Source organism: Denticeps clupeoides, chromosome 9 (genome assembly GCF_900700375.1).
Source record: "Denticeps clupeoides chromosome 9, fDenClu1.1, whole genome shotgun sequence".
Taxonomy (NCBI): Eukaryota; Metazoa; Chordata; class Actinopteri; order Clupeiformes; family Denticipitidae; genus Denticeps; species Denticeps clupeoides.
Window position 1 is genome coordinate 16,646,902 of NC_041715.1, and position 25,255 is coordinate 16,672,156.

Consider the following 25,255-nt stretch of genomic DNA (forward strand, 5'->3'; position numbering starts at 1 on the left):
CGCGCAGATCCATAATTCAAGCAGAAATAGCCTTTCTTTCACTAATTTAATTGACTTGAACCGGATCGGTATGTTGTTCTCGTTCTAATAGCATCATCCTTGTGCCCATCAGTTTTATCATGTTCTACCAACCGTCAAAACTCCATCAGCATTTGGCTCTGTTTTTGCCATTCATACAGACTCTTACACGCACTCAGTTCTATTTAGTCATGCTATTTAGTCTTGCATGTTTCTGTTTTTTGTCTGGTTTGACCTGTCTGGACTGTCGATATGGGACCTTTAAAGTTAGTACACAAATGCATATTATTCAATTTCAAAGAACTTTATTTGTCCCCGAGGGGCAATTTATTAAAAATATGGGGACCTTATAAATAAAAGGCCTGTTTAATATGTGGTATTTTTACTCAAGACACTTCCTGATACAAATGAAGGAAATACAAATCAACTGTTGATTGGCTATAATATTATTTTTCTGACAGAAGTTTAAGATATTGAAGCACAGACACTATGAAACCTGATAAGTGTAATTTGATTAGCATAATGAACAGTCATCATTATCCTTCATTCAAACCATTGTTTTAATGTAGGGCAACATTTCCAATGTACAACGAAGCAAATTAGTGACAAGTCTACGGAATCTGGCCTCACTTCTCATTCTTCTGAAAAACGTTACCCTGTCTGCATTCATGAGTTTAAAGTCTCTTCACAATTCCCTTTGCTTTATTGAAGGTTTATAAGACATTTTTATTAAATTATTGACCAAAAAGTACAGAATAAATTGTATTGCTATTGGCACATGAAAAATGATACATTTAAACATTTATTTGATTACCATGCAGTAAGAGGTGACAAGCACATAATCACAGTTTTAATCATCTAAATTCATTTTTAAAAACATTAATGTACAATTGTTTCCTCACAAACAAATCCCCAAACCAACTAGGCATAAATACTGTGAAATATTAATGTGCAAATAATTCCAAAAATTCCAAAGAAAAGGGGTTCAACATTGAATTATTTCCCAGAACAATGTTGACTATGTCTGAGGCTCTGGTTTGTTATTTATGGATTCATTTATTCAACAGTAATAACTTTTTCTTTTTTTTTTTTTCACAGAAATGTGTCTTTGCAAGCTTTACTCCTAGGGGTCATTTATCTCCAGGTGGTCTGGGATAGGCAGTCCAGTGAGGACAGTCAAACACTTGTTCCACACGTTGAACACGGGACAGACTGGCTGAATGAATGAGATCTCAAACGTGTAGAGGTGCTGAGAGCCCATTGCATCGTAGAACGCCAGAGATCCTGCGTCGTAGTCCAGCAGCACGCCCACCCGGCGCAGATGTGGCGAGGGCTCAACCGGTATCTCCTTGCTGTTGTGACGTACCGCCCAAGAGTTGTTACAACGACAGAGAACCCAGGATGCCGAGTTCTTGCCTATCCACTCATGTTTGGGTGCTGACTTGTAGGCAATACCCACCGCAAACCTTTAATGACACAAGGAAGTAGTCATATAACGTAACGCAACATTACGTAACGTAACAACATAATACGTAACAACATAATACGTAACAACATTTACCATGTACTTCCACCAATCAGAGCCTCCCAGTAGTGTCGTCCACTGTCAATGAAGACGTTTCCTGTGACCCCATAACTGCCTTGGCTGTTGAATCGATCTTGAGAGTGGCTCTTTTTACTGGACGTCTCATCACGCTCCACTGTCAAGTTGTCGTGAGAAACCTTCAACTTCTTGTGGGCAGACTTTGGGTCAAGTTTAAATGGCTGGCCTGTGAAGGCGGACAATGTGTCACCCCGCCGTCGCTGTCAAACTCCCAATTATGTTCTCCGCATTTAGACGTGCCTGCCTTAAGAAGGCGGTACTCACTGTTGGTCTTGAGCTTGCCGGGCTCACTGCTGCGGCTGCCGGCCTGGTTGATGGCTTTCACAGTGAAGATGTACTTGGTGCCACTCTGCAGTCCGTGCACGGTGTAGTGGTTCTGCTTTATGTTGGGGACTATCATCCAACTGTCAGCCGAGTTGCACAAACCTGTGTCACAACACAATAATAAAGGATGACCAATCTCACCATTACAAGTATTTATTACTGTTTACATCCTGATTACACCCATCATTCCTTTAAAATCACTTGTTCATTTCCCAATGATGAGCTCAAGGGTGAGCTCTTGTCAAAGGCTGTAAAAATGGACAAAACAATGTCATTTCAGTGTTGAAAACCGAGATGAAAGGCCAACAGCAATTCCTTAAATAATCCTTATTTCAGAAGCGGTGATATAACAATTTTCTTTAAATGGTGAATACTACCAACTATGGTCAGATCTCTCTCAAATTAACAAAACCCACAAAGCTAGCCCCAGCTCTCACAGATAAGTTATGGTGACTTGTATTTATTGTGCCAGTGAAAAATATGAAACTGGTCTGTGGTGAAAAAAATGCATGTCTAATTACAGCCACAGGGTGGCAAACATATATATAATATAATTATATTTATATATATAATTTTAGATCTTTTATATATAATAATTTTTCCCCCCTATTTTTAAATATAGGACATCAAATTAAGTAGTTCATGAGGACAAGGGTGTACAGTAGATTGAATCACAACTGTTGCAGTTGGCTTTAGTATATGACGTGTGACCTATAAATGTAAACGGCACAATCAGTGTGCCGTGGCTAAGCAGCGGAAGAGGTTCCTTGCTTGATTGCGCATGCTGTGACCCTGTTTGAGCCCATGCTGCTCGCTGATCTTTTTAGTCTGCAGGGTCGTAAGAGCCATGGGGTAACAGTTGCCCTTTAATTTGCATGTGGACTGTAATCCAGACTTGAGATATAAAGCAGCTACTCCTTCCTTCATCTTATCATTGGAGATCTGTTATAAACGCAGGGTTTTCTGACCCTGGAAAATATGAAAATTGATTTCAGATTGTTCATCATCAACTTGTAATTGACATACTAAAACTGATATGTTTACCAGGCATCACTGTGTGTGGGACATGCTCGGTAATCACAAAGGCCAGCAAAATATACACAAAATGGTTACTGTACATGCACACATGACTTACTAACAACGTTGGCTTGACCGGTGAAGATGGTGTATTGCAGTTCATATGAGACCACGCTGAACTCATCGTCGGAGGTCCAGTGGACCGTTATCGTGTCGTAGGAAGCTGTGCACAGTTCTTCTCTGATGGCTGGAGGACTGGGGGCTGCAAAAGCAACAAAAATATCAGAATTCCTTGCAAAACTGGTTCATGTGAACCTCCTTCAACACAGAAGAAATAAAATAATACTGAAATAATAACAGTATTTTTACATTACAGTATAAACAGTATTATTTATTTTTCATTCCACTGACACTGATTCTCTAATAGGCCCTGACACCTTCTGTATCTGTATGGTTTGGTCCATTAAGCTACATCTGCTGCCACAGAAAATAGTAATAATAATAAAAAAAACAGCAACATGAGTTTTTATATTGAAGTTAGGTAAAGCTTCACTACTACAGCTCTATATGAGTAATCAATGCATCAACAAATAACAATATGGTTAAATATATTGATTCTGTGATTAATTACCAGTCAGATAATCCAAGCCTTCCATCATCTTCTTTTCCCTGGAGAAATCTAGTACAAATGTGTCAAATGTGTCATTCAGGTTTATTTCTGGTATCAGGACCTGAGATGATGCAGTTGCCATGGATACCCTGTAGCATAAACATGTAAATGTATTTTATTATACAAGATCTATTTTGGTCCATTAGCTGGATACGCTAATTTACTGTTATTATATGGGTGGAATCATCTCCTCACCTGTCGGAGATGCTTTTCGCCGTCTGCAAAAAGCGGGCGTGGTCAGTCTCCTTTAGGGTCTGGTCCGCCTGTGTGATAAGTGACGATGATCTCTCAATGCATTGCTTACAGTTGGCAATCTGCTGTGCCAGTCGTCTCAGGCGAACAACCTGGCGGATTCGGGAGGTTGTGGAGATTATTGAACAAAAAGTAGCATTAAGACTTCATTCATCTTTTAAATGAATAGTCTGGTTTAGTAAAAAAAAAAGCATCAACAATGTACTGGTTTAAAAAAGCCTGCAGGAACATCTGAAAAAAAAAACTCTAAACTGAAATAATATAGGTACATATGTTAACTGAAAACACAGAACTGATCATTTTTAAGCAGCAAAGTATGATAGACTCCGGTCGCGTTTTGGTCAGGTGCTAAGTAAAATGCTCTGTACCAAACATTTCCGTACCAGATTTTTATTACTTGCTTTGTCCCTTGTATATACAGCCAAAATTTAAAAAAAGTTACTCGTCATATCTGTCTTTGTTTAATGTGCTTTTTATCATTACAGCAGCAGTTAAAACATTATCTTGCTAATTTATGCTTATGAGTAAATATATATATAATTTTACTGTAATCTACTGACCGTGGTTCATTCACATTTTTTCAGTGTTTTCTTTTTTTCAGTGTGTAATGTTACTCTTTTCTATTCTTTGTATGCTTTGTACAATAATAATTGACCTTGGCCTGTGACATTAACTGTGTTCATTCCTCGGGGTTGCATAGCTGATTTGTTCTTATTTAATATTCTAGTAATCATGTTTTATTCCGCTAAAACGGCAGTGTATAATAGTGATGTTTGTGCAAGAGACGGTTCCCATGGTAATGAGTCTTTTCCCTCCGGAGTCAGGCAGCAGCATTTGACCCCGCCACGAGGCGAGGAAGGAAGCGGGGCTCCTCGGAGAGGAGCTCAGGAAACAGCCCTTCTCCTCCCACCAACATTACACATGGCACAGCCTCGTAGCGATGGCCCTCAGCGGCCCGCCAAATGACTTTTCACGAGAGAAAATATTCTTAAAATGGATAACGCAATTCAACAAGAAAATGAGAAAAGCATTTCAAAGCCTGCATCTGACAGTGGCTGTAGATCCGACACGTGAAAGTGAAGTGATTGTCATTGTGAAACACTGCAGCGCAGCACACAGTGCACACAATTAAATGTGTCCTCAGCTTTTAACCATCACCCTTAGTGAGCAGTGGGCAGCCATGACAGGCTCCGGGGGAGCAGTGTGGGGGGGGACGGTACCCTGTCCACTTCCTTAACCGTTAGGCCACCACTGCATGGTGACATCACAACCACGTGGAGTTTGGAGTTTAGTTTGTTTGCCTCCTGAAACAGCCAAAACCTGTGCTTTGGTGACGTCCCCTGTTCTGCGTCTGGCGGGATTTAGTGGCCTTTGGGAAGAGCGTAGGAGGCCATCATGATCCTGCCTGTTCGCAGCCTGAGGCAGGGTGGCCCATCTGCTCTCTTCACTGAGCGTCAGCACCGGGAAAAAGGGGGCCAATCCAATAACCGGCGGTTACAGACATGCACACAGACCAGGGGGCAATCCGGGCAGGGTGGGTCAACACCAGGCAAACTGCATCGCAGGCTAGTTAAAAGACGCGAAGAAACAGCATCTCTGTCCTGGTATTTCGAGTTGTTAATGGTTACTGTCCCGCTTTCCTGAATTGAACCACAACCGATCGGGCGATGCAGATTCCAAGGAGCCACACATGTTCCCCCTGCCGCAATGTTTTCATTCCAGCCCGCTCTGCACTTAAAAGAAGTGAACACCGGCTAAATCAATCCGGCTGTGAGCTGCTTTATTTACATTACATCAACGCTGAAATATTAGGTGTGACAGATGACTTCAATTTTTTGAAGTGTAGCCCGTGTTCGCTTTTTACAGTGTGCTTTTACCCTGCCACGTTCAGAAGTAGCCTGTTGTGCCGATTAAAGCCTGATTAAACGAGATCATTACGAATCGTACTGTGTGCAACATGCATCTTGTCACTAACCAAGCATCATCAGCACAGTAAACAGATAAATCAGGAGGTAGATTACAGTGAAGTGTAAGGACATGACAAAATGAAACATTTTAATTGGTTTAGTTACATTTTTCATTTTCTTACCTTGCCTTCCTTAATTTTTGTCCCAATAATCTGCCTTCGCTGCTGTATTATGTCTATTAGGACGTCGCATTCTTCACTCAGCCTGTTCTCTTGGCGCACAGCGTTTACCTGAAAACAATCAAATGAATTGGCCTAGATCAAATTAGCCTCTATGTCAGGGAAATTCCCATATGATAATAAAACTGAAAATGAAAACTTGCCACTATTCCTAAGTGTCTCTTATTTAAAATCTATATCAGGTATGATATTTGAAAGTATGATATAGGACAATTCTCTATGTGATGCACGGGACACGGGAAAGTTACTTTATCCCATAACTAGTGGTGAGAACTATGAACAAGTGTGAGATGTATGTAGTTCTTGTCATACCGTAATACTGGGTAGTTGTTACGTCCCTGGACGTATGCTCCCATGTGTTCTGTGTGTCTGTCTGTGTTTTTGCGTCCTGTCTCTTTTAGGTTGACTTCGTGGGAGGAGTTGAGGCCTACCGGCTCCATCTACCATTGGTCACCTCCACCTATTTAAAGAGACTTCAGATGGTGTTCGGGAGGTCCCCAGGGTCTGCTAGGCCCTTATGCTTTTGGGAGGTCCCCAGGGTCCACGGAGATCTGCATAGAGCTCCGTTGGGGATCTCATTCGTGTTTCTTGTTTCATTGTGTGATAGACCCTTTGTTGTTAGCCTGTTAGCCTGTTAGCTGTTAGCCTGTCATGTGCCGTTTTTGGTAACTTGTACGTGTTTTAGTTATCCCTGCTGTTATCCCATCCCTTCCATTAAGCTGTTTTGATGTTGGTTAGCTGTCCTGAGTCTTCTGTCTTATTGAACCTGTTAGCACACTGTAAATAAAAGCACTGTTTGTATCGTTGTTTGGTTGCATGTGTAACATGGACCTCCTCCTCTCCACACCCTTGTTGCGTTACGGAGACCCCTTAGGAATAGTGACATGACAAATGGGGGCTCGTCCAAGATGTTTTTTTCCTTGGTTTGGTGTTTGTGAGCAGAATCATATATCCGGTGAGTTAGGGTGTCTCTTGGGGTCTTTGCTGTGGCAATGCCCTCCCTGCAGAGCACCACTTTTGTTATTTTGCTTTGTTATTTTTCCTTTCTTTCTTTTGGAGCTACTCCGGGTGGGGGTACGCCGTCACACGGACAGCCTCAGCTTGAGTCTGACCGGGGTGACGTTCGGCGTTCAAAGTTGCCTCCAATCGGTACCCTCCGAAGAGCAGATAGGTTAAGGTAGATTGTGTTAGGCATGTTTAGGACCGGATTTACAATTTTGCTGTTGTGTTTGTGGCCTCAGGTATACGTTCGGGTGGAGAGGAGTTTGTGTAGGCTTGGGTGGTTGTTAGTATTCAGCTTTTTGTTTTTGGCGTACAAGTTTGTGTGGGGCAGTTGATCTGTTTGTGCACACAGGTGTGGGTCTAAAGTTAGCACAAGATTCATTTTGTGTGTGGTGGCTGTGGTTGTATCATTTGTGGACATTCGTTAGTGCTCCTTCTGCATTCGTTCGGCACAGTGTTTGAAAGAGACTCTTTGAATTGCCGTGTGGTGTTCGCTCACTCTCAGTAGTGAGGTTCTTCGGTGGAAGGATACACTGTTTCAGTTGTGGAGCGTGATGGTCAATAGGAACGTTTTTCCCAGCCCTGCCTGCTGATGTGCTCTCGTCAAGCATTTCTGCCGATCCGGCGAGTGACTGATGCGGATGTAAAAATCCGTGAGTGCTCATTGGAGAAGCGTGAGTGGCTTGATTCAGCGAGAGTTTGTCCAGAATGCGAATACCGTAACTACGGGCTTGCAAGATGGTGCAGGAGCTTCAGCTTTTGCCAACTGGAGAGTCAGCATGCGCTTGAGCTCAGAAAGTTGGAGCAGCAGGTTGGAATGGAATGTGACTAAGTACCAGAGTAAGCACTGAGGGTGCTTTTGTGTAAAGCTCCCGTTCGGGTTAAGTCTAGGACGACTGTTGTATGGCGGTGCGTCTGTTTGTGGGCCTACTGTCTCTTAGGTTATTAGTCCCCAAGAGCAGTGTGGAGTGCCCAGTTTGCCCTATTATTTTTTCCCCATCACTGACATTTTTGTATTTCTGTGGAAGTGGGGGAAATATTTCATTGGATCATAGTTGCTTAAGTTTTACATTTTACAACCACCACCATTTTTGATTGAGTAGACAAATTTGTTGTCCACTGCTTGTTTTTGGACCTTCGAAAAAATTGTGAGATTCGTTGAATAGTGCAGATATTGTATTTTGAGGGCCAATGCTTTATCTTGTGCACTCTTGGATCAACCGAAGGGTTGATATTTGGTGGTGGGGGTGTTACGTCCCTGGACGTATGCTCCCATGTGTTCTGTGTGTCTGTCTGTGTTTTTGCGTCCTGTCTCTTTTAGGTTGACTTTGTGGGAGGAGTTGAGGCCTACCGGCTCCATCTACCATTGGTCACCTCCACCTATTTAAAGAGACTTCAGATGGTGTTCGGGAGGTCCCCAGGGTCTGCTAGGCCCTTATGCTTTTGGGAGGTCCCCAGGGTCCACGGAGATCTGCATAGAGCTCCGTTGGGGATCTCATTCGTGTTTCTTGTTTCATTGTGTGATAGACCCTTTGTTGTTAGCCTGTTAGCCTGTTAGCTGTTAGCCTGTCATGTGCCGTTTTTGGTAACTTGTACGTGTTTTAGTTATCCCTGCTGTTATCCCATCCCTTCCATTAAGCTGTTTTGATGTTGGTTAGCTGTCCTGAGTCCTCTGTCTTATTGAACCTGTTAGCACACTGTAAATAAAAGCACTGTTTGTATCGTTGTTTGGTTGCATGTGTAACAGGGACCTCCTCCTCTCCACACCCTTGTTGCGTTACTGAGACCCCTTAGGAATAGTGACATGACAGTAGTTCAATATAACTTGCCATGTGATGCACGTGACACAGAAAACTAGTCTCACTTGTTAAAACGAACGTCCACAATAGAATTCTGTGAACTCTATAAGCATTGAGAAAAATTACTATTGCACCAAATATTTCAATGTATAATGGGTGTCAAAGCTGTGCAACACTTCTATAAAATAATGTTTATGGGATACCAATATATGCAACTATAATGACCAAGATGGTGTGACGCACAAGACAACAATGCCACTGGTCTAAAAGCAACACAAGTGCTGTTAAATTTAACACATGACAGTCAGTACTATGAGATAATATGTTGTGATTTTAGGAATATTTTAATTAAGCCCGATACACTATTCAAAATAACATAAATACACAGAACTTTGAATGTCTGGGTTATGATAATAATTTGTTTTCAATTTCATTGAAGTTAGTAAAAAACGTTTTTACACCCCGAGAGGTAACTATGTTTCAATTGTCTGCATTTTTTTTTTAATTGATTGAAATTAAATGATGAAATCATTAACATCTACCTCTACATGCTGACAGGTCTGGATCAACTTGCCCATGAGAGATTCCAGTTCATTATTCCTCTTGATTAAGTTGCTGAGGTTGGAATCCAGAGTTTGCTGGAGGGAAACACAGAGAGAGCAAGTGCATGTGGTTTATTCACATTACAGCAATGCTAAAATGTAAGGTGTGACAGATTATTTCAATTTTTTAAAGTTTAGCCAGTGTTTTTTTTCAGTGTAGCTCTTGACAGTGACATCCTGCATCTCATCACAACGGCTACGTCAGTCACCTCCCCGCCTCTCGAATCCCAAAACTGCCGCAGATCCCATCAGTCTGCCAGAGCACACAGCCAGAGAGAGACTTAACAAAGCATCTGTCACAGATTTAGAAAACTAGACCAAGGACAGCCTCCCAAAACCCCGAAAAGACATACGATAACAATGTAAGCACATTTAAATCAGCAAAAATCCCAGCATGAATCTGTTTTTGGGATGAAGTGCATTTATTTATTCACAGCTTTATGACATTATCTCCGACACTGGATTACGAAGCCTAACCCCAAACCTGCAGTCATATTTGCTCACTGTGCTCAGAGGTCATCTATGTAAAATGGAAATAAGCTCTGCCCGTCTGAAATATTAGGTTTCTACATCAGACTGGTCATCCTGTAAAAATTCTCCTGCCCTAGTAAAGTCATTTAACGTCCTATAAGATATGCATTACTTTGTGGGTGCCATTTTTTATTTGTATGTAAAATAAAATATGCAGATTCGCATTGATCAGGCCCCATGCAGCCCACATTAATGACAGGTACCCGGCTGCCCGGTTTATGCCGAAAGGGTCTTTCAGGTCAGGCCTCTTCACACCGCGATTTCAGAAGGGTCCCTGCGTCAGAGCTAACAAAAATAGCCGAGGTTTCATCTTCACTCTCCTGTCCACATATAATTTATTCATGCAACAGCAAAGGCGATGAAAGCTGTTTCAGCAAAGGAGAGGGAGGCTGAAGAATAGAACTTGGTTTGGCTGTGGGATAATATATAAAAAAGAATTAAAAAAAAGGAGTATGTATTTTTGTACTTTTTGTCAGGAAATGAGCTGCTGTTTTGCTCAGTTGGTAACTAAATACTAAAATTAAATCCTTTGTAATAATTCAATTTACTGTAAGTATCCTAAATACCAGTGGTGAAACTGAATAGCTTTATTTTATTTAAAGTCGTTTAGTTATTAAAAGGAAGAAAGCATACGCTGCTTATTAGGAAAATGTAATAAAGCGGAAAAGCAGGGAAATCCCATTGTGTCTGCCAGTCGGGAGCCACAGTGGGGGGAGAAAGAAATCTGGAGAAGTACCATCTCTCCTCTCATCCACAATCTCTCTTTTTGACTGTCATCCCCTCTGCTCACTTTGCTCAGAACGGGTGCGACGCCAGTTGGCGTCCTGGGCAACATAAGCCATTTCCTGTGCTGTTAGTCAAAATCTGTTTGATCTGTGCATCAGTGTGCCGAGGATTATGATGCGGAGGGAAGCGGCGGAGACGTGCTGTCGCTGGTGTAGAAATGTGAATGTTCAGTTCGCCCCACACCACAACAGTGTATCAGCTCATTTATTCAGACCACAATCACGTTTCTTTCCTTCAGTGGATTTTCTTTTCAAGCTATATATGATGACCACACAGAAAATAGCGTGTTATTTAATGCACTATACCACGTATGGACCCCAAAAAATGAACACGCTGTCCGGGTGATTTGTCAATATTCCTGGATTTGTTCGTTTGTTTTAGAAAATAATTATTACGGATTAAATGAGTACTTTTTCAACCTGGACGTGCACCTATTTCCTGGTGCACTTCCAGTGGAACATTTCAGTAACGCGGTGCCCATGGAGGCGAGCAGACTGTACCCCGCGGCGACCCGGCGGCTAAACCAGGAAATATGTTGCTCATCTTAAGATCTACTGCTGCTTTTATGCATGGTTTCAAATTTACCTGCATATTCTAACAAACGGGCGTAGCCGGATTATTTAGACAGATATTTTCTTGTCATGATGAAGGGGCTTAGCTTACAACTTACCTGAAACGTTTCTGCAGTTTGGGTAGGGAGCGGTAGATGAGAATCCACTGTTTTAATAACAAAAACCAACTTGGGACATTATCACATTTTTTTAGGATCACCTGGGCTTTGCCCAAGGATGGCTGTGGGTAGCATGGTCCGCCCCCCTTTACGGACAAATTTCACCTGCAACTTTATTCAAAGTCCCCGAAAAGATATGTGATGTGAAAACAGAGTGTACATGGTAACACACGAGTAAATATTTCCCACTGTCCAAATGAATTTTTTTTTTACTGATTCACCTTAATTGATGGTGAAAGTGAGAAGGACAAGGCGGCTAGGAGCATGATCAGACAATAATGCCTGGACAGGGCAGGAAGCAGACAAATGTTTGCGGGGAAACTATCAGGTTTTTCTCAGGAAGGAAAACAGACTCGCCGAGCCAAAGGTGTGGAACCATAAGCTCTTTCTAGCGAGAGGAAACTGCCAGTCTTTCCTTTTCATCAGTTTTGAATTACTTTCCATTTTTTTGGCTCCCGACCTGCAACTGTAAAGTCCTCTGGAGGGAACTACAGGACAGGGGATTGTCCTACTGTAGTGAAATAGTGTAGTCCATGAATAATTGAAGACACTGACCTTGTGGACCAGGAGAGCAAAGTGTACCAAAATAATGATAATAATAATAGAAATAATAGGGGTGAGGGTGTAAGGCAAGCAGAAATAAATGATGACATGTTCTGCACACACGACAATGGACATTTGAGCTAAAACTGTTGAGCAGAGAATTATTTTTCTGCTTTGTTGGGGAAAAAAATGTAACCCCCCCACCCTCCACTGTGGCATAGGAAAGCACCAGGTAACTGAATAGGGCTATGATGTCGTTCGCTGGCAGGAATGGACGCAGAACAGAACAGAGCTATTGAGTTAGGAAGAAGCACAGAGTGGACGGGGTTACGAAATTTTTAGGGCATGCGCATTTAATTTTGCAAAAGGTTCTGTATAGTCATGTCTTGTTAAGACATTTTAGCAGTTAATTAAGAAATATCTTTAATTCTCTTTAATTAAAAGTTTAATGTTCACTTTTCAACATTTTCATTACACTTATTAATATTATAGGTTTTACAATTTGAGTGAAAATTTTGATTTTTGTAAAAATCTTATCTGATAGGTATCTGATGGATCGATTTATATGAATCAAAAAGGGTTACACTGTATTGACAAACAACAAAAAGAAATAAACACATCATAATAGAAAGGGAGGAAGTGAAATGAATTTTTGACATGTTTGCATCACGCTTTTTCAAATAAACTGATATTATGGTTGTATCCTGGACAACCTTAGAGTAACACTGAATATGCAATAATTTGTGATATCGCCAATGCCACGTGTGTCCATTTTCGACAGAGAGCTACATTCCTCCTTTGATCAGGCGCTGTTATAGATAATCAAGATGCATCAGGATTATATTCACAGAGTAAAGTATCGAGTGTGAAGCTGCTAGGCGACGGCACCCTAGAGCCAATCCAAATGTGTCTGTCGCCCCATCAGCGTTACTCAGAGTCTACCCGGCCATAGCGCGAAATAAGACACTATGCCACCCTGGGGGTCTCTTTTATAACCCTGCAAAATCAACACAAACAAATACCTTAAAGTTACTGTTATGCAGACGACTATTGTAATTAAGCATTAGTGCGCAACGTATATGTACATTCTGACTTGCACATTTGTAATTAGAACGGAACACGATATCCGTTGTTAATTTAATTTAATTTAAACATTTTTGCACCTAAACTACTCCGTGTGTGCGTCTGTTACTGATGGGGTGGTAGAGCAGGGGGGGACGGGGTTGTATAGCAAATGTCACCTGGTCTGCAGCTTCCTGTTCTCTCTCTCCAGCGAGAAAGCGGCCAGGGCTCCTCTGCGCAGTGACAGCGTGATCAGACAGAGGAGAAACTGGTTAAGACCGAGCCCTCGACTGGTTAAGACAAGCACTCCCTTCTCCAAAGCCATTGCTACTGTGCTAACCGCGCACCCATAAAGTCTCGGCTCAGGGGCGACTAAGTTCTCATTCAGAGCAACGTTGAATTGTGACCTGACAAGCAGGCAACGACGTGCTGCTCGGGCGAACATACGCCAAACGCCAACCTGTTTGTGCAAAGTGGTGCATTAAAAGTGGAATGCATTAAAGTAAAGTGAAGTGATTGTCACATGTGATACACAGCAGCACAGCACACAGTGCACACAGTGAAATTTGTCCTCTGCATTTAACCCATCATCCTGAGTGAGCAGTGGGCAGCCATGACAGGCGCCCGGGGAGCAGTGTGTGGGGACGGTGCTTTGCTCAGTGGCACCTCAGTGGCACCTTGGTGGATCGGGATTCGAACCGGCAACCTTCTGATTACGGGGCCGCTTCCTTAACCACTAGGCCACCTCTGCCCCAGACTAATTAAATACCGTAAAAGTAACAACATTTACCATCATTCACCAAAAATGCGCGCATTTCATTCACGGCCCAAAAAAGTAATGGAATGCGCATTTTGGCAACTGGACCTTACCAGTATGGTCTGTACTTTTAACGGGGCGACGTCTGTTCTGCATAAGCAGGGTTGAAAACTTGGGTGGGTTGGTTGGAGTGAAAGTGCCCAATCTGGCAAGCCTGCTGTGCGCACTATACTGTACTTTACTATACTTTGGAAGCAATGACTGGTGTGAGAATTCTTGAAAATGATGAGAATGATGAAAGCGTGAGTGCTGACAACCCCTGCATAACGTTAGCTGACATCGGCAACACATCATCACAAATAAAAAAGAGGTAGTTACGTTGTTTTTCCTCACCAACAGTAAGACCAATCCCATCATGCAAGTACCTCTTTTTACATGGTACTTATGTCTTGAACTTGCAGCATTAGCAAACAAGTCTCTGGAGGTAAAATAAGGCTGAATGTTTGGACCGTGACCCCCTTCATTTTGCTGCCGCCTCATGCAGAAGTGTTTTGGCCGCTATTAAAAAAAACGAAGGAAGAATGAATCAACATGGCTGCCCTTATCTGATTAACATTGGACCATTAATAATTCTCCGAAGGTTTTGGGGGGAGGGTTGTCGGTCAGGTGCCATGTGTTTCCCCACGAGGGACGCATGTTCGAACTGTGAGGGGCCACAACATGGCCTCATTTATTTGTTTGCTGACTGACAGCTTTCAATGGTGCCTCAGCAATTAAGAGGCAGAAAGACGAACTTGACCCAAGACCCCAGGAGGAGATCCGCTTTATTACAACTAATCGCATTGTTGTGCTGCTGCCATTGCTCTGGTTTAGTGATGTGTGTTAGAATTGAATAGAAGGACAGCTGGGAGTTTGTTTAGCATTGAATGGAAAGCACCGCTCTGATTACAGAGCATGAATCAAGACAAATTTGCCAGTCACTCATAATTGTTATATTTTTTGTTAAACAACACTTAATAAAACGTATCCACTATTATTCATTTGTTACAAACATATGATACAACGTGAAGTGAAAGTGAATTGAAGCACAGCACACAAGTGACACAATGAAATGTGTCCTCTTCTTTTAACCCATCACCCTTAGTGATACGGTACCTTGGTCAAGGGGACCTCTGGGGATTCGAACCGGCAACCTTCCGACTGCGGGTCCGCTTCCTAAACCACCAGGCTAATTAATAACGTGTTATTACTATACAAATTGTACCTACAAAAACCATTTTATTAGGTGTGGCACAACATGAAATCCTAAAATGCATGATCCAGATCCAAATTAATAAAAAAATTCATATAATGCATAATTGTATTTGTATAGTTTAGATTGGATTATTAGAATTCCTTTTCAAATTTGCTTCATATAAAGCTTAAAGCACAAAAAGATGCAACACTGATGTGAATATTTCACACAACGATCGCCTCTATATGTGACTCTCACCTTCAGCTTCTCGAAGCGGTCGCCGAGCGCCGCCACTTGATGGTCGCGGTGCCGGCCGACCAGTTTGCACAGCGCGCAGATGAGCTGCTCGTCCGTCACGCAGTACATGTTGACCTTCTCGTCCTCGTGCTCCAGGCACATGAGGCCGCGCAGGTGGGAGTCGGGCAGGGGCTCGATCAGCCGGTGTCCGGTGAAAGGCTTCTTGTTGGGATGGGTGGCCTTCAGGCATTCGTCGCAGTAGGACACCTCGCAGGTGACGCAGGTCTTGATGGCGTCCTGCGGAGGCTCCTGCTCGCAGAACTGGCACTGCACGCGCTCGCAGGGCGAGGTCATGGCGGTGCCCTCGTACACGCCGCGCTCGCGCCGCGTCTCGCTGGGCGAGTTGGGCCCGCTCACCGACGCTTTCTGGAAGCGCTCGATGATGTTCTGCAGGGTGACGTTGCGTTTGAGTCCCTCTAAGCCCCTTTGGGTGAGGGTGATGGCATATCGACAGGTGGGACACTGGAAGGCGTTGATGGACTCCACCGGCTCGCTGGGCGTGCTGTGGGAGACCAGGATGCGGTGGGCGCAGGTGAAACACAGGCTGTGGGCACAGGGCAGCAGCAGCGGGTCGTCGAACAGTTCCAGGCAGATTGGGCAGGTCAGCTCCGACTCCAGCGTTTCCATCTTCAGGCCACGTGAGGCGAGAGGGTCGTCAGCGAAATCCAGGGAAGCTGATCAGCTATCTGCAGAGGTGACACCCCTTCCGGTTAGAAAAACGCTGGCTCGGAGTCAGTATATTGAAACATTACATGTTCGCCCTGTTATACCCCTGTCAATAACAATATTGTCGAAACAGAAAAACGCTCCAAAAAGTATTATGAATAAACCAGTTGCAAAAAACGCAATCAGACTCATTTCTTTTCCATGATGCCATCGGGTGGTAGTAGCCTAGTGGGTAACACACTCGCCTATGAACCAGAAGACCCGGGTTCAAATCCCACTTACTACCATTGTGTCCCTGAGCAAGACACTTAACCCTAAAATTGCTCCAGGGAGGGGGACTGTCCCTGTAACTACTGATTGTAAGTCGCTCTGGATAAGGGCGTCTGGTAAATGCTGTAAATGTAAAAAATGTAAATGGGTTTCCTTCATAATTTACTGCAGGCTTTTACGGGGCGCAGCCCTAATTTCCCCTCGCAACAACAGCGACATTAAAATCGCATTCTGGACGCTGAATATTTCATGCCAGCGTGCTGTTTTGGTCGCGCAACGTTGGGCTGAGAAAGAGCTGAAAGTTTCCGCGCCTTCCTCCCGTGACGCGGAGTGGCCAGGCCAGGCGGCTCAGCCAAGCGGAAAGATGCCGAGCTGGGGCTCCGCACCACGCCGCACACTGCGCCATTGTTACCGCCGAGTCCGACACCGCAGCTGCGGCCGGGCCGGATCGGGCCGCCTTGTTTGACCGCGCCGACCTCCCGCTCATTAAGCGCGGGCGAAGTTAAAGCGGCCGTGAAGCCTCTTTGAAGTGCTGGAGATGCGGCAATTAACCCGCGCCGACGAGGCCGGCCATTGTTTCCACGGCCCATTTTCTCTCCCAATGTCACAGCACAAGAGACAATTGTTCCGATTCGTCCCAGCCATTATTCTACATGTGATGATGCCAAGTGTTGCATTGTTATCAGGTTATTAGCATGTTATTCCCTCCCGTGCCTGTTAAATTCCGTCAAATGATACAAAACACCGAAATCAAATGATTAAGACAGAAGTAATAATAATAGAAGTAATAAAAATGTAGAAAAAATGATTTTTCTACCAATGCCTTTAGATAATAAAGTGCATTCAAAACTTCAACATTTAAATGACTATTTATTATTCATTAATAAAGTGTGGTAACATTGTTAGATGATTCTTGTGAAATGAAATGAAAATGAAAAGACCGAAGGAAGGAGCGTTTTTCAGGTAAAGTAGACGGTGGCGCGGAGCCAGGCAGCACACAGCACTTTCCCATCCTTTCCAACAGCCTTCCCCACTCAGGCACACATGCACTCACACGCACGGTTTACTTTACCCACCGGTGGATCTCGCCCCGCTTCGCACCGCAGAGACATGTCGGCTGACGGAGGGACTCTGAGCCAAATCGCGGAAACGCGCTCAGAGCCGCCCCAAAGCCGGCCCTTGTGTGTCGGGGCAGGGGATCCAGATGGCATGGTTCTCCATAACCACTAATCCTGCAGCAGCCCCTTCACACACTGAGAGACGCGGCGCGAGAGAGAGAGAGAGAGAGAGAGAGAGAGAGCACAACAGGAAAAGCTACCCTACAATTCCAGGAAAGCCAGCTCCACCTAGGAGATATGGCCAGTACTGGAAGAAGAGTGAAAATGAGAGAGAGAGAGAGAGAGAGAGAGAGAGAGGGAGAGAGAGGGAGGAAACTTTTGCGAAAACTTTTGCGAAAACTTTTTTTTTTTTTTTTTTTATGAATCTGGCTCTCCCTCAGGTCCTCTCTGCCGGGTCGGTGTCCACTGTGCCCCCGGCTGGACAGCGCTCCCTGTGCAACGCCGGCACACTACCGGCTTTTGTGCCAGACTTTGTCTTGGCACTGTCAGCCGGGATTAAAAAGGCAGAATGGCTGATGACACAGGGCAAGTGGGACAGGGCAGAGGTCTGCTAGGAAATGGGATGGCAGGGTGGGCGGGGGGGACTCGTCCGCAATGCTTCACCTTTTATCCTCTCATGCCTTCCCGACCACAATGGGTCGACCTGGAGTTTGCAGATCACTTCGCAGATTCATGCACAAGCTGTTCACTACAAAAACCAGACTGGTTTATCAGGATGTTACAGTGTTAGTCAGCTGACCCCACCACAAAAATACCAGTCAAAAAATGTAATATGTTGGCAAGACACTTAACCCGGAGTGTCTCCAGTGGGACTGTCTCTGTAACTACTGATTGTAAGTCGATCTGGGTAAGGGCGTCTGATTAATGGTGTAAATGTAAGTCTAGGATTTTTGGAGAACCATCTCCATTGTCTAACGTAAGATGGTTGAGAGAAACCGATATTGTAAAAGCAAATGTTCTCTGCTTAGGGAGCCTAAAACATGAAACGTTTTTCTTTGAGCAAACATTTGTCCTCAATAGTCATAAATCAGAAAGACATATATATGAAAATATGTTGAAATGTTGGACTAATAGTGCTTTACCACCAAACAAACAAACTGCATTGGACATTAGCCTAGTGGGTAACACACTCACCTATGAACCAGAAGACCCAGGTTAGAAACCCCACTTACTACCATTGTGTCCCTGAGCAAGACACTTAACCCTAAATTGCTCCAGGGAGACTGTCCCTGTAACTACTGACTGTAAGTCGCTCTGGATAAGGGCGTCTGATAAATGCTGTAAAGTGTAAATGTAAATTAACACCGAACAGAATGTTATTCATTGGACATCAAACCATACAAATACAAGATACCGTTAGCCAAGACCTACACCAGACAACAGGTTTCACTGACATGCAGCTTCTGGACATGCCTGAAGCTCCTTATGGTTCAAAGGCATATTCATAAATTACCCATAGTGCACAGAAAAACCTCCATTCAGACTACTGTGTACAGTAGTGGTTCCAAACCTTTTTCCCCACTTGTGCGACCTGGCCACGAATAGGCATGTAGGATGACATGATGAATGTTTGAGTGGGTAAAAAGGCCAGACAATTTTAAAAGACCCGGCCAGACGCCACTCAAAAAGAGGACATTTGGTGAATTTGGTAACCTCACAATCTCAATGCAAATAAAATTGTGCGTGTCCCCTGCTGGGGTACAACCACTGGTGCACAGCAAATAATAATTTTTTGGTAGAAATGGCCTTTATTGACTCTTGTCATGCAATGCCATGATGTAGACATGATGTGCAAATAGGCTAAACCCACACACACACAGGAGACATAAGGGACTGGCGTCTTGGTTCACTCAATAAAACAGCCGATCAGTCAGAGTCTTATCTCCCACATCCACCTTCCAGCTCTCCCCCCACCTGGGATTATTCTAGTAAAGAGGGCCATCTGTTCTCCTTGTGGAATCTTTATGAGCTTCCACTGACGCTCAGAGATTGGACTGTGTGATTATTCTAATGTGTCTCCGTGGATTTTTCTCTCTCAACACTGACACACAGATTCATACTGGAGGCATTAAAAAAGATGCCTTCTTTAAACCCTCCAGAGATGTGACATGAGCTGGTACAGTTGGCATGTGAGCGCAATTACATACATCTTCAGAAGAGCCTTCTGCTGATCTTCAGTGACTGGGACTCATCACTTTACAATCCTTTAAAAAAAGGTCATTTTCGTGAATGTCACACCACAACAGGCCTGAATACGCTGCCCTGCACTCTTGGTGTGGTGTGGACTCTATGAAAGTGGCAATTTCGGGTATGCCTACACAAGGTAATGTTCTCTCTTGCTGCTATTTTGTAGCTTTGTTGGTCTTTTTTACTGTTCTTTTGCAAGATCCATAATTCTTTTATTCTTTATAACTGGCAAACTATCCGTTACATTAATTATTTTTTTAAACTTATATTGTGATACTAATCTTAAAGCTTTTATATATTTATATCAATTACACTCCATTTTCATAGTTTTAAGGGTTGATTATTGGAAGACATAAAAGTGTAACTTCGCCAACAGCTTCAATGTACAATTATATTCGAATGTGGGTAGGGGGCTAACTCTACGTCATCAAGAGTCTTCAATTAATTTTTTTGAGCCACTTTAACCCAAATAACCCTGCTTATTTATTTAAATGGTTATTAACATTGGCTATTAATGTGATTCACTAGAGTTGCATCATTTACAGTTATCGCCAGATGTTTGCAGTCACTTATTGGGGATTTGAATGTCATTGGAAGATTGGAATTATTATTTTGAACAGCTCATTTTGGGGTGAAATGAGTGTGTAACACCCATCTTTAATTTGGGCCAGAAGGTATTTATATGAGTTTATTCCAACACATTTGCCAAGAACCAAAGAGGAAATTGGTTATCCCCGGAACCGCCAAGGCCCAAGCCTTCAATGAACTGGAAACTGCTGGAACATTTGTAGGCTGGAGAGAGTTTTACGTCTCCATTGACTGAGAGGGTGCAGTCCAAGAAAGAGGGCCATGCTCCAAAATCTGCACTTTCAAACTGCATATTTGGTCATGCTAAAACCCTTCTGGAGCAAAGTCTGCAAGTTTACCAAATACCAAGTAAAATGATGTTTTGCTTGTCCAGAACACAATGTCAGTGGAATAAGGAAGAAGGAAAACCTCCAAAATTTGCAGTATCATTAGAAACATTGAAACTTGGACAAAATTAAGTCTTCCAATTCAGGATAACAAACCCAAACGCAAACTCATTCTGCCTTATATAAAGAACAGATCTACAAATTCAGTGAAAGCCCGGAACCACCATGACATTGATGTCCATAAAGAGTTCATGTAAATGTTCTCAACTCAACTCAAGCAACATGAATACCCCTTCAGATCAATGGGTAAACCAAATATGTGTCTAGTTAGGGATTAAACAGCCATTTTGATTCATTGGATGTCTACAAAAAAGAACATTTGTTGCTCAAGATATTAGATGCTGAATTAAAGATGGGACAGATAGATGTTAGATGGGATGTTAGATATTAGATATTCTTTCGTCTTTCTCTCTTTCTCTGTGTGTGTGTGTGTGTGTGTGTGTGTGTGTGTGTGTGTGTGTGTGAGTGTGAGTGTGTGTGCTTACATGAGTTTCCATACAGGACGAGAAATGAGCTGGAAAACATGTTAAAATGCAGTCTGTGGTTTCCATCATCTATTAGCTTAGCATATTTGGATGACACACTGAAATCTGATAGGCCCAGCCAACAATAAAACAATGGCCTCATACAAAAGGGACTTCCAGGATTTTTTTTTTGCTTTGATGAGGACGTGCCAGTTTCTGTCATTGGCACCGGCCACGTATCAGCTACAGGCCAAATTTTCAATAGGCCCACCGTACCAGATATTATATTGTTATGTTTTATGGTATGGTGACGGGGGAGTAAACAGCCTAGCCTCCATCTGAAATCTAGCATCATCTTTGGCACAGAAAGAGATCGGGACCCTTTACCAGTTCAGCTGTAATCCAGCCATTCCCACATATCTGTGTCCAATCACTGGCTTTATTCTGCTCCACTTAGAAAAAAACCCAACTGAACTCAGTCGTGTGGGTCTGTTTGAAATGTGATTTGGACTGCCCTTATGGCGCCGCATTCTGCACTTTTTCGGGAATGGAAGGTCTGACCTACGGCATGGCTGGAAAGCAAACCTCATTCAGTGGCCACATGCTCCGAGATGATTTTAAGGACAAAGCATGTAAGCGATATTGATAATGTTGAGATAAATGCACGGGCTACGAGTAAAAACCTTCTTATCGGACATAAGTTGTATTGTGCGGCTGTTAGCTGATAGCTCTCCATGCGCTGAAGGGACTCTTGGCGTGAGCGCAGAGTGTTACTTGCAGGGCCTGGAATGCACCACGGCGCAGGCCAGAGTCTCCCAAGTTCAAATACCTCGGGCAGACTCTAAACAGGACCTCGGCTCGCATTCCTCGGAGCCGGCGTGGTGGTGGTGGTGGCGGTGGCGGCGAGCGAGCCGCTTGCTGTGCCGTACGCCCGAGAAGAAATCCAGCACAGACAAGCCATGCAAAATGTGGCTCACAGGCCTCACAAGATACACAATGTGCATCGTATTTTCATGGCAAAAAAAAATGGCATAAAGAGCTCAAATAAGAGTAACTGCATTAAATAAAAAGACACGACAACACACTTAAACATGGGGAAGAATGGAAGAAAAGAAAAAAAAATTCCAACGCATTCTTGTTCCCAGCCACACTGTCCTGCAGCCACTATACTTTACAGGGACAGTAATTATGGTCATCTGGAGGGATAAATACAGACAGCATTATTGCACATGGCCATTATACAACATCAGCCTCTGGACACCTTCTCTGAGACAGATTTGGAGAGAGAAGAGAGCCAGACGAGCACGGAAAAAGAGAAAATCTGACTCTGGCCCAAAAGGCATTTTAATAGTGACATCTTGTGGTAAAATCTAAAAACTGTGCCACCGGAGACCGGAATAGCTGGTGACATTTCAGCGGCAGTTTCTCTGTCATATGATGTACGGATTGAAGGACACTTTCTTATTTATTTGACCTGGTGAGACAGTTGCCACTGAAGGTTGGTGTGACACCGCAGCCAATCCCAGCACTCTGCTCTAAAATAAACAGCCCCACCTTCATTCCACATACAAGCCCGTCTTCACATGCACGTCCGTGCTGGGGTTCGGTTTTATAAATTGCGGTACGCCTGGAATAAAAAAACATTTTGGGTGTGAGTCTCTGTCGCAAAAGTGACCAAAGGCGGGGAGGGTGGGGGACGCCTGACAGGGACCGAACTGGGAGAACAGCAGTTAATGGATGATAGATTTTAACCTTTGCATGCCTTTAAACTTTTACCGAAGGGGTTGAAAACCACAGCGGCCAACTTCTTCATTTCATCTTATCTCACTGCCATGAATGTGCACAACTCAAAAGCTGCAGTTTCCCTGCTCCATCCGACCGCCATGAAAGCTGCAATAATACAAATACACACAGTGCAATGCCACATTACTGAAATTCCTGAGATTTTTACACAGTTAGGTGGGCAACCGCGCACCAACGCCATCAAAGTCGCATGGAGGAGAATTTGCTAAAAAGTCAGAACATTGCAAACATCCACATCATGGAAACATAAAATGCTTTCTGGGCTCTGCTGACACATAGTGTGCACACTGCTTACTTTTGCTATATATATATATATATCAATTATTATTTTCAATAATTATTATTGAGACAACTTTTTCTTTTCCCTTTGAAATGCCTCTGCTGCTGTTCAGTTATTGTTCATTTACAATTTTCTTGCTAATTTAAATGCTCCCATCACCAGTACTGAACATTAAAACACCGTATCTCGTAATCCACTGACAACTTTGTACAATTTGCATGATGGAAAGAACAGGTATTTATTTACCTGCCACATGGTTAGAATCCCATTGTCCAGTTATACAGGCGAAATATGAAAAAGTGCGTGAAAAAAAACGACCCCGAAATGAATCAGCTCGTCCGACTTTATTTTTTTAAGACCAACACAGCGGCGCTTTTTGAGCCTCTCAGGCTCGGCCAATAGAAACGAGAGTGGGCGTGGCCCGGAGCCCGCCTTAGCCAATCACGCAGGAGGGGTGGGACTCGTGGGGAGAGTGGGCGTGTCGAGGAGAAATGAGGTCGTCATCAGTTCCTCAGAGACCAAACTAAAACCAGTATAGCTTTGGAGAAATCATAATAAATAAATAAACATTTTGGGAAGTATATTTCTAATTTATAAAATGAACATGACAATTAAAGCACGCATGTTTTTACTTACTTTTTTATGTTTGAAATTTACGCTTCTTTATCTATTGGCCAGGTTTAGTTGGATATTTAGCAATTTTCTTTTTGACAGATCCTTAGCTCTTTTAAAACACTGTGCCATTAATGCACAGTAGCACTGCATTTTCAGTGCCCAATATTCACTCTTCATTGTAATAAGTGAAAAGTGCATACTTCTGGTCTCTAATAGCAGTGGCTGCACACATAAGCAAACATTGCCGATTTCTGTTACTATGATGAAACTCAGGAATGTGTTTGCGGTTGAAACAGTCGACTCAGACGCCATCAGCGGTTGCTCCAGCATGGTGGACTCATCACACAGTGGGCATGTGGCAGGATACAGGCTTCCCTGTCATGTGCTACAAGACAGGTTTGGCAGGAATAGTCCGTTGTGTCCACATCACACAAGTCGAGCACGGATCACCTTGTCACCTTGGTCCTCGGCCATCGCAGTGCTTTGGGTAAATAAAGCTGGCCGCCGCCACATAATGAGGTCACACTATATGCATCATTTTAGTCGCAAAATGCCCCCTCTGACGCATTCGGCTGTTTGTCGGGTTGACTCCTGAGAAAGTCATGAAGCAGATTTCTGTTTTCTTGGCACAGAAAAGACTCGCCGCTGAACCACAAAACAAAGACACAGCTTGAATTTGACAGACTGAGGCAAATTCCCTAACTCAGCAATGCAAATTCTGCGCACAAACATGGCTTTGTAATGAGCATTATGCAGATAGCATTAACTCTGCGTGACTTTACGGAGGTACGTCAGCCCTTACGTTCCATATTAAAACGTAATACAGGGTGTATAAATACAACCAACACTACGCTGCCCGACACAAACACAGCATACGCTGCCCCCTCAATCGGACTATGCCTTATACCATATTTTATGACTGTGGGGAATATTTTTTTACATTTTAGCTGCACTTCAGGAAATGTGGATTGACGTGAGTGCAAATCAGGTTTGAGCACGAAAGTATTACAAAGACAACCACACATGAAGAATTGAAGGTCATATTAAAAAAACATCAGCGATCTCTTATCTATTCAAATTGACTTTGCTGCCCTGCCTGCCGGTTACTACGCTCCCCAGAGGATGCTATCAGCAATTCTGCGTCCGTGCCTGGCGACAGTAGTTGCCGTTCTCTTTAAAAAAGTGAATTGCAACACTGCGTTCCTGCCAACAAACATTGCACGTGGACATTCTGTTCGCGGTGAAATTGCCATTGTTTCTCGCAAACCCCCCAGTCCTCCTTCCCAACACATCATGTCTCATTCATCACAGCATCACACATTTGTGCGAACGAGCTCTGCCTTACCAGCCTGCCGTCCACGGCTTGAGCGAGAGGTGAACGAGGAGCCTGGCTGCCTTGGAGGAAAGTGCCCTCACACACGAAGGACCCTCACACACTCTCGCACCCGGCGGGCCGGCGCACTGGCTCCTCTATCAAGAGGCACGCAGTCCCCAATGGCAGCTTC

General features: G+C 43.5%; 1 protein-coding gene across 7 annotated transcripts in view; it reads right to left on the reverse strand.

The window, feature by feature from the left end:
• Positions 1–559: 559 nt before the first annotated feature.
• LOC114796629 (E3 ubiquitin-protein ligase Midline-1) overlaps positions 560–25,255 on the reverse strand; it is a 31,060-nt gene continuing 6,364 nt past the window's right edge. For 2 of the 7 annotated variants that reach the window (XM_028990993.1, XM_028990994.1), the window contains exons 2-11: positions 15,335–16,059; positions 13,265–13,318; positions 9,374–9,469; positions 5,974–6,105; positions 3,828–3,976; positions 3,594–3,721; positions 3,081–3,224; positions 1,886–2,047; positions 1,580–1,787; positions 560–1,484 (exon numbers count right to left, since the gene is read on the reverse strand). In XM_028990993.1, the coding sequence (XP_028846826.1) occupies positions 1,142–1,484; positions 1,580–1,787; positions 1,886–2,047; positions 3,081–3,224; positions 3,594–3,721; positions 3,828–3,976; positions 5,974–6,105; positions 9,374–9,469; positions 13,265–13,318; positions 15,335–16,000 (2,082 nt within the window). In that variant the 5' untranslated portion in view covers positions 16,001–16,059 and the 3' untranslated portion in view covers positions 560–1,141. Of the gene's footprint in view, positions 1,485–1,579; positions 1,788–1,885; positions 2,048–3,080; positions 3,225–3,593; positions 3,722–3,827; positions 3,977–5,973; positions 6,106–9,373; positions 9,470–13,264; positions 13,319–15,334; positions 16,060–17,385; positions 17,622–23,381; positions 23,489–25,255 lie in introns of those variants that run through there. The other 5 variants (XM_028990992.1, XM_028990991.1, XM_028990995.1 and 2 more) reach the window with 5 other exon arrangements.